Raw genomic sequence first — 18,168 nt, 5'->3', positions numbered from 1 at the left:
GTACTTAGTACTCAGAAATGCCATATTTAGAAAACTACTGTGGTAGAAATAGACATCATCCAGAGCATCATATTAAATCATACTATTTTAATTACTTTATAAGACCCATCATACAGAAATACTTGTTTGTTGATAACTTTTAAAAAATCAGTATTTTCACCTTGACTTCTCAGAAGGGGTCATAGAATGAAGTGAGAATTCTAGTTAAAATAGGTAATATATTTATTTAATCATTTAGAAAGTCTCTGTGTCTGATACCTGACAGAATTGCTATGAATAGCATTCGTGAATATGTACACATGTCAAAACTAATGAATCAAATAAAATATCTATTGGGGAAACAAGACCAATATAAAAATTCAAGCAGAATCAGAAATGAGAGATTTAAATAAAGTTTCAAAGCTAACATTTTACATATTGTGTTAAATATATATATATATATATATATATATATATACACATACATATACATACACACACATATTTATATTCATGATAATGTGTTGATAGGAAATTGAGTAAAAAGCCTTATATACAACAAAATGCTTATATATTGGGGGGGGGGGGTGGGAGCTTATTGGTTTCTCTTTTCCAGGAAATGGAGAAAAATATCCAGTAACCAATTTTTCATTACAATAGCTATAGAACATGGCAATAAATCCTCCACCAAATTCTGCAATAAAATGAAAATTGCTTACAAAAGCAAAATTTAGACCTTATGGACTGTGAACAATTTGCACGTTTGTTGTAAGACAAATACAATGTATCTAACTATTCAGGAGGGAGTAATAACATTTACTAAAGCAAGGATCTTATTTTGATGTGAAGGATAATTTACCATGTAAAAATAAATGTACTTCTGGGAGAGAAATAAGTTTTAATGTATGTATTAGAAATAATATTTGTAAAATATTGCTTAAAAAGCTAGAAAGAAACTTCTCTGAATTTAATAGGAAAAGTTTGGGTAGCTATATTTCTTTCTGGTAGCTATATGATCCCATATAAAAATTAATACAAATCAGGAAAATTTGAAGTCATTCTTGATGGTGAGAAAAATTAAGATGATATTGAAAATACATAAATCTCACTTTCATAAAAAATGGGTTTTTTTGGTAAATGAAAATGAGAAAATTTAAAACTCAGTTTCCAAGATAGATTAATCTCTCATCTTTTATCTTTGAAGGTACAAATGATTATTCTTTTATTTCACTCAACTTATGAAAGCTAGGCTGGTAGAATGTCCCACTGAGACCTTTGGGTTATTTGGGAGCAAAAATGTTTTTGTTAAAACAAGGTTAACAGATTGGGGGAAATGATCTTTTAAAAAAATCTTCTCTTTCAATAAATAATGTTTTAAAAACTTACTGATAACCTCTTAAACATATTTCATTTGTTTATAGAAATCTATATTTAGTCACTTTTACCAATTTTACATTAAGAAATTGATTTTCTATAAATGTGGAAGCTATTTGATATAGTAGTTCTATTTGATATAGTAGTTGTATAAACCTGATGTTAGCCATTCAAAGTGATTTTCAGAAATCCCATTAAAATTAGGACACTGTTTATTTCTTTTTATAATACTCTCTGAGAGGAATTCAGTACATTCTATTAAAATTCCTTTCACTTGTCCTAAAGTGCTCCTTGAATTCAACAATGCCTTATCTCAGCCTATGGATCTCTGGTTTCTGGCCTAAGTGATCTCTACTCCAGTCCTTTTCAGTGATATATTTTAGTATCCTGTCATTTTCTACTTGCGTTTTTTTAAAAAATATTTTTTAAAAATTGTGGTAAAATGTACATAACATAAAATTTACCATTTTAACCAACTTTTTTCATTTATGTATTTTTGACAGAGAAAGAGAGCCTGAGTGAGGGAGGAGCAGAAAGAGAGGGAGAGGTAGAGACATAGGGAGAAAGAGGGAGAGAAAATCCCAAGCAGGCTCCACGCTGTCAGCGTAGAGCTGGAATGTCTCGGGGCTCAGTCCCAGGAACCATGAGATCACAACCTGAGCCAAAATCAAGAGTCGGACGCTCAACCTACTGAGCCACCTAGGCTCCCCTACCATTTTAACAATTTTTAAGTGTACACTTAGGTGACATCAATCACCTCATTTTCCTTTGCCATAGCAAAGCACTGATTGTCCTGACTTCCTTAAACAGGTAGCAGGATGTCTTCTCAAAGAAAGTAAGAGTTTGATGAGGAGAGTTTAGGAAATCAAGCTGTGGCTTTTGTTTTGATTTGTTGGCTTAAAAATAAAACAAAACAAAAACTTGTAATTGCTGAGAATTATTAGCTAAATATTGGTGTAAATTGTTAACAATGAAAGCGCTTAAGCAATTCATTATGAGCTTAAAGCAATTCATTCCTTATAAAAGAACTTAGTAACAGCCATTTAGTTTGCTTTGGAACATTTCTGGGTGAAGATGAAGTGGCCTCTCCACCAAATAATGGTTTTTTTGTGTGCTTAAAAAACTCAATTGTTTGCTTACTATTTAATAAATGCACATATATCTCTCTGATTTTTTCCCAATAGATCCAAAGATCTGCCATCACATTTATCCTCAGATAAATAATCTAGGTTATTAAATGTTTGCTTTGAATAACTCTTGGATACCAGTTACTCATAACGATTTAGGGTTTCTTTTTAACTCACTGTCCTTCTCAATATTCACACATTCCTTAATTCCAAAAGTGCTAAAGAGTCTTGGTAAAGATAGTATGATCATAATCATCTGGCCAATTATAGATTCATTTTGTATAATTATAATTCTCATATGCTGCCTGGCAGAGATTGAATATAGACCTGAAAGACAGTGACCAGTCACAGTACATCATTATTTTCGGGACTGCAAAGACATACTATGGTGTGACATCAGAATTTACATGCTGGTTAGTAAATATTGCATATCATCATCAGAGTTTCATATAGTACATGATAGAGAGATGCTGAACAAAAGATTTGATGACACAAAAATTGATTAAATTATAGTGGGAAATTATGTTAATATTATTTTATTTCTCCAAACAACATCAGCATGCCAAGTTATGGGATCAGACCCAGTTGACCAATATTAATTGTGCCTTAGTATATGTTATAGACAGTCTCAGCAATCCTCTGGCTTTATCCGGGCAACTTCACCCGTATGTCTCTAGCTTCTCATCAGTTAACTAAAAATAATAATACCTACATCACTGATTTCTGTAAGGCCCTGTTGAAATAGCATATGTACCAATGCTAGTAATCTTCAAAGCTCTGCATAATCATTAATTCTTATGATCATTAAAGTCTTCTAAAAAGTCAAGATAATGCAGTAGAAAAAGAATGAAGGAAGTTGACTAGGTTTGTGGTCCTTGCCATGCTATGGCCACATGGCTTTGATGATGTCAGTTAACTTTTATAAAAATCTTGCCAACCTCGGATGATCAAATGAAGATATTTGGGAGAATTTGTTTTTAGCTTTAATATTACTTAATATACATAATTCTTATTAAAGGTTAATCCCTGGAGACAGAAAGACTTGCCATTATCTATTCTTTTTTTTAATTAATTTATTTATTTTTTTAAGTTTACTTATTTATTTTGAGAGACACAGAGACAGCATGAGTGGGGGTAGGTCAGAGAGAGAGGGAGACAGAGAGTCCCATGCTCTCAGCATGGAGCCCGATATGGAGCTCAAACTCATAAAACCATGAGATCATGACCTGAGCTGAAACCAAGAGTCAGATGCTTAACTGACTGAGCCATCCAGGCACCCTGTCATTATCTATTCTTAAATGATTTTCTTACTTGAATCATGCTAACAGGATATCCAATAGGAAAAGACAGTGACAATGATATGAAATGATTATACTTTTTTCTCATTCTTTAGTGCAAATGCTGGCCTGGATTCCAACTGAAGGATGATGGTAAAACATGTGTGGACGTTGACGAATGCTCCTTGGGATTTCCGTGTAGCCAGCAATGCATCAATACATATGGGACCTACAAGTGCTTTTGTACAGATGGGTATGAAATACAACCTGATAACCCAAATGGCTGCAAATCACTCTCAGGTATGGAATTGAACTTGTCCACTGATCCAGCCTCAGTTACACATATGGATTCTGAGTTTTCTAGCTATTCCTACTGAATTCACTCCCCTTTGCTGTTTCTGAGAAATCAAAATTCTTCCTTACTACCTGATATAGGGATATGTCACTAATTTTGTGTGCTGTCCACAAACTGTTCTGTTTGTAATAAAATCGCATTATGGTCTTGTGAATTATTAACTGATTTTTAGATTTTGAGAGTGCTCAGAGGTAAAAAGAACTATTTCTAGCATTTTTTTCCTGCTGCATCACAGGTTCTTAAGAGAAGGTTTGACCAAGACTATTAAAGAGCCTATTGTGACTGTATTATAATAGCTTTCCTTCTCCGCTATACCATACATGCTCATATACGTATGCCAAGAAGGTCAATAATGATAATAGTAATGATGATGACAACAATAGCAATAAATCAGCTATATAGGGCTACTGAATTCTTCCATAGACTCAGCAAATATTATTAAACTTCTCTTTGTTTCTAGTAGGAGTTTGACTTTGTAAATTAGAAAATTTAATAGAAACGTGGGCCATAATTTTAAAAATATTATAATTCATTAGGGGAGAAAATCACATATTTAAATAATGCAAAGCAATATATAATAAATGACTGAGCAAAATGATACACAATATTGTCTCTACCCCCTCACTTTCTGTGAATCAAACAGCATTGCTAGCTCTTATGTATATGTATGTCACATTTCTATGACGGCGTAGAGTATATTATGCTAAGCAAAGTAAGTCAGTCAGAGAAAGACAAGAGGGTGTTCAAACTCCTGGCCCCAGAGATGATGACCTGAACTGAAGTCAGATGCTTAACCAACTGAGCCACCCAGATGCCCCCCAGGCACCAGGAATTCTTTTTTTTTTTTTTTTTTTATTTTTTTAAACGTTTATTTATTATTGAGAGACAGAGAGAGACAGAGCGTGAGCAGGGGAAGGGCAGGGAAGAGGGGAGAGGGAGACAGAATCTGAAGCATGCTCCAGGCTCTGAGCTGTCAGCACAGAGCCCGACGCGGGACTTGAAACTCGTGAGCCGCGAGATCATGACCTGAGCTGAAGTCGGACGCTCAACCGACTGAGTCACCCAGGCGCTCCTAGGAATTTCTTAAAATTAGTTTTTTCAACTGGTTAACCCTTTGCACATTATAGAGAAACAAAAAAACCCTTTCAGTTTTTTTGTGTGTTTGTTTTTTTTCACTTTACTTATTCTTGGAGTATTCCTCCACTGAATCAATTTGTAATATTATTTGAAGCCTGTGTTTTATTTGCAAACCTACTTGCTACATCATGCATTCAGCCACATGAAATAAGAAAAAGAAAATCACAAAACTGGTCAATGTTTTTGTTACTTTAAACTTTTCAGAAAGGAGGGTATGAAGGAGATGAAGCTAATGATTACAATTTTTATCTCATTATATCATGTGTCCATGCTGTAGTTGTTTCTCATTAGCAGCAATTATAGAAACTAATAATGATACAAAAAGTGTTCCTGAAGCATAATTCTTTTGCTAAGAGATGGATTTTTCCAACTTTATTGAAGTATAGTTGACATTTAGCTGTGTAACATATAGCTGTGTGACACAGCTGTGTAACATGTCTACACATGATACACTTTAGATATTGCAACATGAGTGCCACCATAGTGTTAGGAATCCCTCTGTCACTTCACCTAATTACCATTTCTTTCTTGTGGTGATAACATTTAAGCTCTACTCTCTTAGCAACTTTCAAGTATGTAGTATTTTACCTAAAATCACCATGCTGTGCCCTAGATCCTCAGAACTTATTTATCTTCTTACTGGAAGTTTGTATTCTTTAGCCAGCATCTCCCCATTTCTCTCACCCCTCGTACCTGGCAACCACCATTCTACTGTCTGTTTCTATGAGTTTGACTTTTTTGATATTCTACATATAGGTGATAATCACATAGTATTCATCCTTCTCTGACTTACTTCACTTAGTATAATGTTCTCAAGGACCATCCATGTTGTTGTAAATGGCAGAATTTCATTATTTCTCATGGCTGAATAATATCCATTGTGTGTGTATATATGTGTATAATGTATAATATAGTATATGTATATAATATATAAAACATAATATGCATATATATTATATACTATAAAAATACATATGCGTAAATACATACATATAAATTGACACATGCATGTAACACAGATACATATACATATATTTATATATATGTGTATGTATGTCACATCTTCTTTATTCAACCATTGATGGACATTTAGGTTATTCCATATCTTGGCTGTTGTGAATACAGCTGTCATAAACATGGGAGTGAAATATGTATCTTTCTCATCATTGTTTTTATTTCCTTTGGATAAATACCCAGAAGCAAGATTGTTGGTTCATATGTTGGTTCTATTTTTAATCTTTTTAGGGACCTCCATACTGGTTTTCATAGTGGATATACATTCCTACCGACAATGAACAAAGTTTCCTTTTTCTCAAATCCTTGTCAACACTTGTTATCTCTGGTGTTTTTGATGATAGATATTCTAACAGATGTAAGGTGATATCTCACTGATTTTAATCTGTGTTTCCCTGATTATTGTGATGTTGAACATTTTTTGATGTACTTATTGGCCATTTGTATGTCTTCTTGGAAAAATGTCTATTCAGTTCCTCTGCCCATATTTAAATCAATTTATTTTTGTTTTTTTTTTTATGATTTGTATGTGAGTTCTTTATATGTTTTCAATGTAACCTGTTATCAGATATATAAGTTACAAATATTTCTCCCTTTTCGTATGTTGCCTTCTAATTGTGTTGATTGTTTCTTTTGCTGCACAGAAAGAAACTTTTTACTTTGATATAGTTCTGCTTATTTTTGCCTTTATTGCTTGTGTTTTTTCTGTAATATCTAAAAAAAAATCATTAACGTGACCTTAAAGCAGCCTTTTGTTGATATTTTCTTTGAGGAATTTTATAATTTCAGTTATTACATTTAAGTAGTAAAGAACAGAACTACCTAAGTATTAAGGTAGACCATGATGGGGTACCTGGTGGTTAGGTTGGTTAAGCGTTGGACTCTTGATCTCAGCTCAGGTCATGATCTCACAGTTCATGAGATCGAGCCTGGTGTGAGATTCCATGATGACAGCATGGAGCCTGCTGGGGATTCTCTATCTCCCTCTCTTTTCTGCCCCTCCCTTGCTTGTACTCTTCCCAAATAATAAACATTAACAAAAAAGGTAGACCATGACTGACTAATTTTATATTTATACATATAGTTGACAAGGGATGACAAGGTGCCTTCAACCTCAGACTGACTCTCTTGAGTAGGGTTCTGAGTCTCAATTTAGCATCAACACAAAGACTGAATGATTGATTGGGGATCCTGTCCTTGCTCATAGAAGGAGATGTCTGGCATGTGTGATACACATTTCTTTTTTTTTTTTAATTTTTTTTTAATGTTTATTATTTTTGAGAAAGAGAGAGAGCAAGCCTGGAAGGGGCAGAGAGAGAGAGGGAGACACAGAATCGGAAGCAGGCTCCAGGCTCTGACCTGTCAGCACAGAGCCCAATGCAGGGCTCGAACTCACAGACCATGAGACATGACTGAGCTGTAGTCAGCCACCCAACCGACATAGCCACCCAGGCACCCCTGTGATACACATTTCTAATCCCTGACATAAAGTATGATAAAAAATAATACACTACCCTATTAATTATATATTACTATGAAACTAAATTATAAGAAGAGGAAAGTAGTATGTTTTAATATAAGTAAACAAACAGGACAATAACTCTGTAACAGTAATGATTTCCAATAAAATCCATATTAAATTACATAAAGTGGACTACTGTCTTCCTCATTGTTTTTTTTTCTTCTTCTTTTTTCTTTCTTTTTTTTTTTCTTTTGTAGTTTCTACTGACATTAAATTTGCTTACAAGGCAACTAAGCATATGACTGCATCTTAGAAACAAAGCTATTTATAAAGAGTTTGAACAAATCTTTAATTGAATTGCTCTAGGATTATAACAATCAAGAATGTGGTCAATTTGAATTTAAATTATTCAAATATGTATTCAAATAAACATGTTGTATACGAAACTTTCTGAATATTTTTAAAAATCCATTTTGTTTCCAAAAATATTCTAAAAGAAAACCACTTTAAATTTTTTTTTTTCAACGTTTATTTATTTTTGGGACAGAGAGAGACAGAGCATGAACAGGGGAGGGGCAGAGAGAGAGGGAGACACAGAATCGGAAACAGGCTCCAGGCTCTGAGCCACAGCCCAGAGCCTGACGCGGGGCTCAAACCTCACGGACCGCGAGATCGTGACCTGGCTGAAGTCGGACGCTTAACCGACTGCGCCACCCAGGCGCCCCGATGAAAAACCACTTTAAAGGTTTATATTTGGAGCATGGTCAGATTCCTATTATTATTTTTCCTAGATTCTAGAACAAATGAGATACTAAAATATATTGGAACAACTAAAAGAAGGAAATAAAGATTATTAAAGGAATTAAAAAGCAGGATTATGAGGAAAGGTGAAATTGATTAACAAAAATTATAGAACCTGGAATTCAGAAGTTATTTAAGAGAAGTCTCCAGGCAGATAAAGAAATATGCGTAGGCAATGATACTCTTGATTTTCACCAAAGTCATTCTGACAGTATAAGCTGGTTATTTGATTATCAAGAAAGATTTTTCTGATTATATGAATGTTTAGCTGTACTGTACTGTAGTATTCTAAGATATGTGTAGCTTATTCTTTCCCAAAATTCATTTTAAAAATCAGATTATGACACCAGATATTTCCGCCAGTTGCAAATAAATTAGATAACCTGCTGTTCACAAAAACTGAGGGAAAGAGAGGGATGCATTTAGAATTATCTAGATTTTCTATACTACCTGCGTATCTGCTGTTTTTTCATTTTACTGTAAATTGAGATATTGAGATATTCAGTGTAAATTTTTTAACCATTAATCTACTGTAGAACACTACATTTAAATTGTAGAAATTTAAAGTTGAAACTAAGTGAAGTTGAAAGCCATACATATAAAATTCTAATTCTGTTTTTTTTTTTTTGTCTTGGTGTTTAGATGAAGAACCTTTCTAATTCTTGCTGATCATCATGAAATAAGGAAAATTAGCACTGATGGATCCAACTACACACTCTTAAAAACAGGTAGGACATTCTCATGAGATTTCATATTTAATATGGGTACTCCAGATATGCATTAGAACTGTAGAAATATCTCACAATTAGAATTATGAAGCACTTGCTCATGGACACATGTATGTTTGTATAGGAGATTACGCTAAATTTTATTCTGCTTGAATTGTCAAGGGGGTGTTCCAAACATGTTACATCACACCATATCTAAGAATGTAAAAATATAAGATAGAATTAATGGAAGGGAAAAACTGTCTCGAGCATCGCTAGATTAGAGAAAGCATAAAATTATCTTTTAAAGTATTTCGTGTTTCCCCCTTGGAATTTTAAAATTAATACCTTTTCCAGAATTTTAAGGTTTAATTCACAGAACTAAGAAATAAAACAGGACTGACGATCTCTAGCCTTTCGAATTTAGAATTAGTAAGGGGGTGAAAGTATAATGTAATCGAGCCATGATTCAAAGGTTGTAAGGCATATTGTTTGGTTCTACCCATCTTTATCCTCAACCTGTCCACTTCAAGAGAATCTGAGTTGATCTGTTTTGATGTTTGAGTCCTATGTCAGGGTTTATTTATGTATGTTATTTAAGATGAAAGTTATGGTTTCCATTTGATGATAGGATAGAAAACTGTGAATTGCTCACCTCAACTTTTTATTTCTCCCAGTCTGCAGTGGAAATAGCATAAAATCAAATCATTAAAATACAGTGATTACTACATGGACTAGAGAAATCACATGCAGGTTAGTTACAGCATATTTTTGGTTGTCAGGAGAAATAGCTTCTTTGGCAAGATTCAGTTTGTATCTGTTCTGCTGCAAATGTCTTTTTGCCCCCAACTGTACAGTAGTGACATAAATATGTGAAAGCACTGTCTACAACAAGTGTGCCAAAAATAAGGATATTTCTTGTTCTTGTAGTATGGTTAAGCCAGCATTATGCATAGACAAAGAAGGCCATTCATGTGGTGATTTTTAGCAACATAAAGAATACCTGAAATATTTTTGCCACCTATTGATGGGTTCCTCTACTGCTCTTGTCAGTTTCAATCATTTTTCTTATCAGTCTCATTTTAAGTACAAATATTCATTAGAAACTGTGATATTGACTTTTCCTGACAGTTAGATTTTCCAGTTTCCTCTAAGCCACAGATTGAAAATGAAAATTTCACGTGAAAATCCAGATTTCTGGCTACTCATGAAAATAAATAGATATAGCAATGCTGAGCTCACATCCTTGAATGTCCACAATCCGAATTGTATGGCAGTTGACACTTTGATATAGAGGCCATGCTCTCCAATTCACAGGAGTCCTCAGACCTCCTGTGTGCTTACAACATGTCTCCTCATTCATGAATGTCTGTGAGGTTTAGATTTTTGTTCTTGAGATTGGAGTGTGCCACCGACATTCACTGTATCACACTGCCTCTCTCTAATGGTGAACCCTACAGAGATTGGGAAATATAAAATATTTCCATGTTGTTTATAGAGGACTAAACAGAAATCTATTTAAAATATAAGAATTAGACAGCTATCTCTTTAAGAGATGAATAATATAAGAGAAATAATTCCAGAGAAAAAGTTTTAGTATTTATAACTATGCTAAATGGAAAAGTGTTTGCTGCCCAAATGTTTTTCTATATTATTTAACTTAATTCTTTTCTTCCACACAGTCTAATTTTAAGCTTATAACAAAATTAGCAAATGTTGAAAATTATCTTTTTCTTTGGAGTCGGTCTCCATACCCCCTCTAAGCCTCTCTATACCTTCCAAGTTAGATGTGCCAGTCCTTGTATGGCCCCTGCAAAAGGAACAAGCTTATTTTCTTTTTACTAGGTTGTTTTTGTGTATTTGTTTACCATTTTCTTCCTTTTAGACTCTGCTATCATAAAGGGAAAAAGTTCTCTCTTTAGGGCAGTCTGTTTATAAGCTCAGTTGAACTAATAACTAAAATAGCAACAATATTTATTGACTTCACGGAAGACTATTACAGAGCTTCAGTGACATCCCCTTGCTTTATTTTCCAATCCTGTGACTCAGGACATTTCTGCTGGTATCCCTTTTGTTGTTTTCATAGCTAATATGTTATCAGAGGTTGTTCTTAATGGAGCAAAATGATTTTTTCCTGTATGCATCATTTAAGTATTTCATATACCCAAACCACTTTAATGCACACTTTCAGATAGCACTTTTTTTTCCTCGTGGTATCTTTTTGACCATTGCCATCACTAGTACCTAAGTGGGGATGACTTCCAGATAGTTTTCTTAGTGTAGTGTTTATGAAAATGAAAAGGGAGTGAGAAAGATGAGGATGCTCATAAGGACTCTGAACATCTGTCTTTTGAAAGCATTTATTAATGTGACCACTGAGTAAGGAAATAGATACCCAAAAAACTAGAGACAAGCCTACATCCAGTTTTGCCTGCAGTCTGTTTGGAATATATCATTTCTGTCAGGGAAGATATTTTTAACTGCATTTCATTACAGCATTTATAAAAATTTTCAAGGAGTTCTAGGCAGTAGAAACATTTTTTTTCCTCAGAGATTTCTGTCTACATGTGCAGAATGAAGTAAAAAAACGGAAGTAATTATATCTCCATATTTTCTCTCAGTCAAAATAAGTGAAAAAAACATCCTTGTCTTAAATGTGAGAGGATTGTGTGTGTGTGTGTGTGTGTGTGTGTGTGTGTAGGTTATTAGGAAGAACGATTTACCCTAATATCTTGAATTTGATTCTCTTTGTTGTAGTCCATACAATCTCATGAAGCTTTACAGTAAAAAATTTTAACAGGTCATAGATTTTTTTTACCCTATGTATTCTAAAATGTAGTTTAGGTAGGCCGGCTATAATTTAAATCCATACACCACATACATAAAGAAAATGTACTTATACTTTAATAACATGGATGTTAGAAATTAAATGCATTAATCAAATATTAATTTTATTAATTTAAGTGCATTTATCAAGTAGCTTTCCAATGCTATCCACTTCAGTCTCTGCAGTGGCTTTTATTCCAGTAAAATTGTGTAGAGAAACAAAACACAATTTCCTAAATTAATCATCTTGAACCAAAGGGTGCAGATCTTCAGCTATAGAAATGAAAGAAGCAAATAGGATTTTGATGAAACCAATTTTCAGCTCTGAAACCACTGAAATGCTTTAGTGTTTAGACATTAGTTTTGCCCATGCCCTTGACTTTTTTTAATGTTCCTTGCATATGATTCTGAGAAGAGAGAATTGCAAAGTTTTCTGTGGGGATTAAAGGGTAAAGCTGTAGAAAGATGACCAGCTTAGATAGATATGTCAGAATTCAGAGCTTCAATTCCTCTGCATTTATAGCTTTCATTAATTATAGTTGAATTGCTAAATTTGGAATTGAATTTTCATTATATAAATTGATTATTGTAAAAAAAGGAATAGGATAATTCTGCCATGACTGGGTAAATCTTTCCTAAAGTTAGTGACAAGATTCTCTCTACCTTTTTCTCTGTAAAACTCCAATTCATCCATCTGAATTGCAGGCCATCAGAGAACCCTAACCCGCTTACCATATTCCTCTGGTGTTAAAAACACTTGAACAGAAAGGATATTACAAACTCTATTGAAGTGCATTTGTTAAACTTTCTATAGAACTTGGGCTATACTCAATTTATATTTTATTTTATTTTTTAATTTTTATTTTAATGTTACTTATTTTTGAGAGAGAGAGACATACAGAGTGCGAGTAGGGGAGGAGCAGAGAGAGCGGGAGACGCAGTACCCGAAGCAAGCTCCAGGCTCTGAGCTGTCAGCATAGAGCCCGACGTGGGGCTGGAATTCACAAACTGTGAGATCATGACCTGAGCCAAAGTTGGACACTCAACCAACTGAGCCACCCAGGCGCCCCAATACTCAATTTATATTTTAAAACTTGATTTTGCATGGACAACTTCCTAGATATGCATGCTGAAGTGCATTTAATTAAGGGGAATCCTCCAAGTTTTAGCTTGTGAATTAATATTTAACAAATCTTTTGAATCTGTGACTGAATTTTTTAAGCAGTTATAGTTGTTATTTTTTATTAGTAATGTCAGGAAGAAGTATACTTGTGTTCATTCATCTGGGCTTAGTGAGAAATTTACAGAATCGTGTTTACTTTTGTCTCTTATTTATGGCCAAAGGCATCCAATTTCCAAGGAGTTAGCCCATTTCAGATTAACTTTATAATCTTGGGCAAAGGAAAGAAATTGCTCATGTTAAGCCAAATACACAGCTAAGCATAAGATGTGAACCTGTGGTTTTAATGCCATGACCACTAGACTTTGGCCCTGCTGTGAGAAGAAAAAAAAAAATCAGTATTTGCCAGAACCTTTTCTGAATTGCTTCTATAACTAGGCCATCGTTAGTCTTGTAGATCATTGGAAAGAAAGAAAATTATGAACAGTAATAATGTAGCCTGGGCCTGAGTCTTAAGAAGGACTATATAAATCTAATGTAGTGTCATTATCTAATTCTAAATTTGGGAAATAGATCTGGAAGCTGAATTCAGATGTGGTAATTATCATCTTTCCTTTCCCTCCTCCCCAAACCAAACAGCACATCTCCCTCAGGGTGCTATTCCTTAACCTATAGGACTACAGCTACTCATAAATGACCCCCAAAACAATTTGAGACTTAATCACAATTTTAGGATAAATATATACATATAATTTTACAACAGATATAAAGATATGGCAATGATCTCTTAGAGCTTTGCCAAGTGTCTATAGTGTCATTTTTTTTTTCAATTTTTTATTTAATTCTAGCTAGTTAACATATAGCATAATTTTGATTTGGGGGTAGAATTTAGTGATTTATCACTTGTGTATAATACACAGTGCTCAACACAGGTGCCCTCCTTAATATCCATTACTCATTTAGCCCATCCCCCACCCACTTCCCCTCCATCATATATTTTTAATAAATAATATTTATAAATTAATAGACTATCCAAGCCTTAAAATGAGTTAACACAATGGAAATCCTGATCGAAGTTTTGTTAGTCCATCAGGGTAGTAATATATGAGCCTTAACAAAAGGTCAGAATTAAATTAACCCCTCAGGAATTGTTTGAATTATTCTGCACCTAAGAAGATTCCCAGATCCTGATGTACAATTGTTAAATCAGTCAAAAGGCACAACTATCAAACCAAAAAACTGGGGCATCCAGAAATTCATCAGTTGAATTCGTGTTAAGTTCTGTTACTTGTTAAAAAAATGCATAACCAAGAGTCTGAAGGCAGGCATATCCTCATATATCCATGTAGGATAAAACATGTTGGCTACTCAGTTCCTCTTTGGTCAAATACTCACCTAAGGTTATAACTTTTTAAATTCTAATATGGGACTATGTTGGCTAGAGGGTCTCAAGAAGAAAAAAACCCAACAACCGCAACCACACCACCACCACCACCACCACCACCAACAACAACAACAACAACAAGGCAGCTAATTTATGTTGTTGATAAAAAATATTTTGGACAAATGGTTTCTGAACCTTCTTTTCTGACTTTCATCAGATGACTATCTGAAGCTCATCTTAAATCTTCTGTGATCTTCTGTTGCAAATTTAGGTGTATGCTCTTTCTGGTTTACTCTACAGAACAGACAATAATGACATTAAATTCATATCTATTTAACATAACCTAAAGTGAGAGTCTTTCACTTTACAATATATATATATATATTTTTGTTTGTTTGTTTGTTTGTTTACCCACAACAGGGGCTAAACTTTATAAGCATTCCAGAATTTTGAAACCTACTTGGAAAATATTTTCAAATAAATTATACAACATCTTAAATGTGTGGTATAGAGAAATGTAAAGATAAGATGCTTTTAAAAAGAATTGGTCACAAATGCTATTCATTGTCATAATTATAACTATCTAGGTTCAAAGAGAGGTAGTGATTCTTACGAACTCCTAAGATTTTTAAAAATAATTTCTATTAACTATTGTTCAAACATATCCTTTTTATTTTTAGGGATTAAACAATGTTATTGCTATAGACTTTGATTACAGAGAAGAATTCATCTATTGGATTGATTCTAGCCGACCCAATGGCAGCCGCATAAATAGAATGTGTTTAAATGGAAGTGATATTAAGGTAACTAGATGTTACAATGATGGGATTATTGAATATTTTATTGGTATAGCTGACTTGATAAGAAAATGTTATTGATGGTAATGATACAAATCATAAAATGCATTAGGTTGGTTTGAATTTCACATTTGTACAGTGCAAGTTGATACATACTTTAAATATGAAATATGAGGCTTTTTAATCCGTATGTTTCATTATAACACTGTTACTTGCAATAAGATAAAAATAAAATTGACTAAATAACATTCAGAACCTTATTCACAGCCCTAGAAAATGTGAGGGATGCTTTTGGCTTGAATGATTAGTGCCTGAGTTTCAATTGTATTGACTTATATAAAAGGGGAAAGTTGAGTCTGAGAATTTATGATTGAAAAAATTAATTACTAGACTGTAGATTGAAATTACAGCACTATTAAAATTAACCTCCTATATTGGAAATAATTGAATGCATTTTTATAAATCATGAATGTTCTGATTAGACAGTATCATAATTAAATACATATCACATTCTAGATATGAGCTACTTGGCACCTTTTCTGTGTTATATTGAGTTTAAAATAAAATTATTTGCACTGTATATAGCAGTAAAATATATTATAAAGACACTTCAATTCAAGTGTTATAGAACCCATCAATTGCCTTAACTTTTTTGTAACCATCTATAATATCATACACAAATTTTATTGGGAGCAATAAATTTCAAAAATATTAATAAAATCTTAAAATGTGTATATGCAGTGCCAGAGCAACCATTAGGTTGGGCTCAGGTGATTTGCAATGATTGTATTTATGTATAAACTTTATTTATGTATTTATGTATAAACTGATAGTTTATAAATATCAGTATGTGACATAGATAAGGAAATGGATTTTTCTTTTTTAATTCTTTGAAAATGTATATAAAAACTATAAAAATAACATTACCCAAGCTTGATCATATTTTATAAGACATTTAAAATTTTAATTATCTTTATATGTTTTGAATATACTTTAATATTTTAAAGGATTAACTAATATCTTGCCACCACTAACCTATTACTACTTTAAATAATGTCATAATATAGGGTAACAAATGAATCTTTTTTTTCCTATTGGGATTACTAATTCACTGATTTTCTTATTAGTGATTTTCTAATTCACTAATTCACGGATGACAATGTAAATTTTCAGCCATGCCAAATTTGTAAAATTGGAATATGGGAGAAAGAAGAAAAGATGTCTTGCAATTCAATACAGTAGATCGATACCATTGGTTGCCGAAAATTACCATGTTGTCATATGTATATGTGTATATATCTATATATCAGAAATTAAAAACATACAGATTTCTCGAATTTATTGCCTTTAAGTGTTGGAGCAAAGGCAACGACTGTGGTAGTCCAAATATGGATGATGTAATTCCTGTACCACTTTAGGGCAAGACATAAAGATCTAGATCTAGATCTAGATCTAGATTTAGATATCTTCACTATTGATAACACTAGTGAAAGGATAAATATAAACTTTCATTATTGTTTTATTTCCTCTAATTATATGACCATTGGCTTCTGTACAGCCCCAACTTTCAGTTTCTCATTTCACAGAATCCTGAAAAAACTGAGGACTCAGAAATAGTAATCATATAGACCAAGAATCTTGGGTTATTTTATATGCATCATATTTGTACATACAAAGCTTATATTCTTATTATAGTTGATATTGTAATGGGTTAGAATCAAGCACAGCAGTTGTATGAATTTACTTCCTTTGGTTAGGTTAAAATAGTGTATGTTCTCAAATGTACATTTTCTGTCTTGTTGTAGATAATTTCAATAGAGCATAACCAGTTGGGAAAATGGAGAATGCTATTGGTATCTCCCCAAAATCTGTTAAAGGTTAATAATATCAATAATTCTGTGTGCATGTATCTGTATGTGATAGAAGTTTTGCCCCTAATTTTTAGAAGACAAGTATAACAAAAATGTGCAACTCTGCAACTGTCCAACAGTTTTTTATTTTGGTGTTTACTTCTTAATCCATATGTAATTTTCAGGGACTGATTACATATTAGGTAATTTCTCACATCACAAACAAGTAATTTTATTAGGGTAAATTTGTTCTATGTCTTATGCTTATCTAAATTCCGTTTCTAATGTTTAAATAGAATTCTATAATCTCTGTAAAAATCAAGAAGCAATTACTCGGTGCTTATTGTAGGTATTTACATTGTTAACCTTTTAAATTCTTATTTTGTTAGGTAGTGCATAACACAGCTGTTCCCAACGCACTTGCTGTCGATTGGATTGGAAAAAACCTCTATTGGTCTGACACAGAAAAAAGGATCATTGAAGTATCCAAGCTCAATGGCTTGTACCCTACTATACTCGTTAGCAAAAAGCTGAAGTTCCCCAGGGACCTGTCTTTAGATCCTCGAGCTGGGTTTGTAACATTGAGAATCTTAAATTAAAGATTGAAACTGTGGGTTACATTCAGTGTGGTAAATCTCATTCTGTAGGTTTTAACATGAAAACCAATATAAAATGTAATGTGTAGACATTCTTATTGAGAAGTCAAAATAGAAATGTGACTCTCACAGTGAGAAAGAAAAACATTTGAAATGATGAGATTTAACAGCAGGTATTTTTAAAAGTTTTAAACAACTATTTTTGCTAACCAATATAAATATATCAGAAATTAAAACATACAGATTTCTCGAATTTATTGCCTTTAAGTGTTGGAGCAAAGGCAACGACTGCGGTAGTCCAAATATGGATGATGTAATTCCTGTACCACTTTAGGGCAAGACACATAAGTAGTATCCATGGA

General features: G+C 33.1%; 1 protein-coding gene across 1 annotated transcript in view; it reads left to right on the top strand.

Moving 5' to 3' along the window:
- The window catches only part of LRP1B (LDL receptor related protein 1B), a 282,197-nt gene that overhangs the window by 15,359 nt on the left and 248,670 nt on the right, over positions 1-18,168 (top strand). Inside the window, 5 exon segments of the mRNA XM_032594106.1 lie at positions 3,874-4,057; positions 4,285-4,303; positions 9,175-9,251; positions 15,242-15,366; positions 17,600-17,781. Coding sequence (XP_032449997.1) covers positions 3,874-4,057; positions 4,285-4,303; positions 9,175-9,251; positions 15,242-15,366; positions 17,600-17,781 — 587 coding nt within the window.

The sequence above is a fragment of the Lynx canadensis genome, chromosome C1 (genome assembly GCF_007474595.2).
Source record: "Lynx canadensis isolate LIC74 chromosome C1, mLynCan4.pri.v2, whole genome shotgun sequence".
In the NCBI taxonomy this organism is placed as follows: Eukaryota; Metazoa; Chordata; class Mammalia; order Carnivora; family Felidae; genus Lynx; species Lynx canadensis.
Note: the sequence above shows the minus strand (reverse complement) of the source record. Positions and strands in the feature narration are given on the sequence as shown.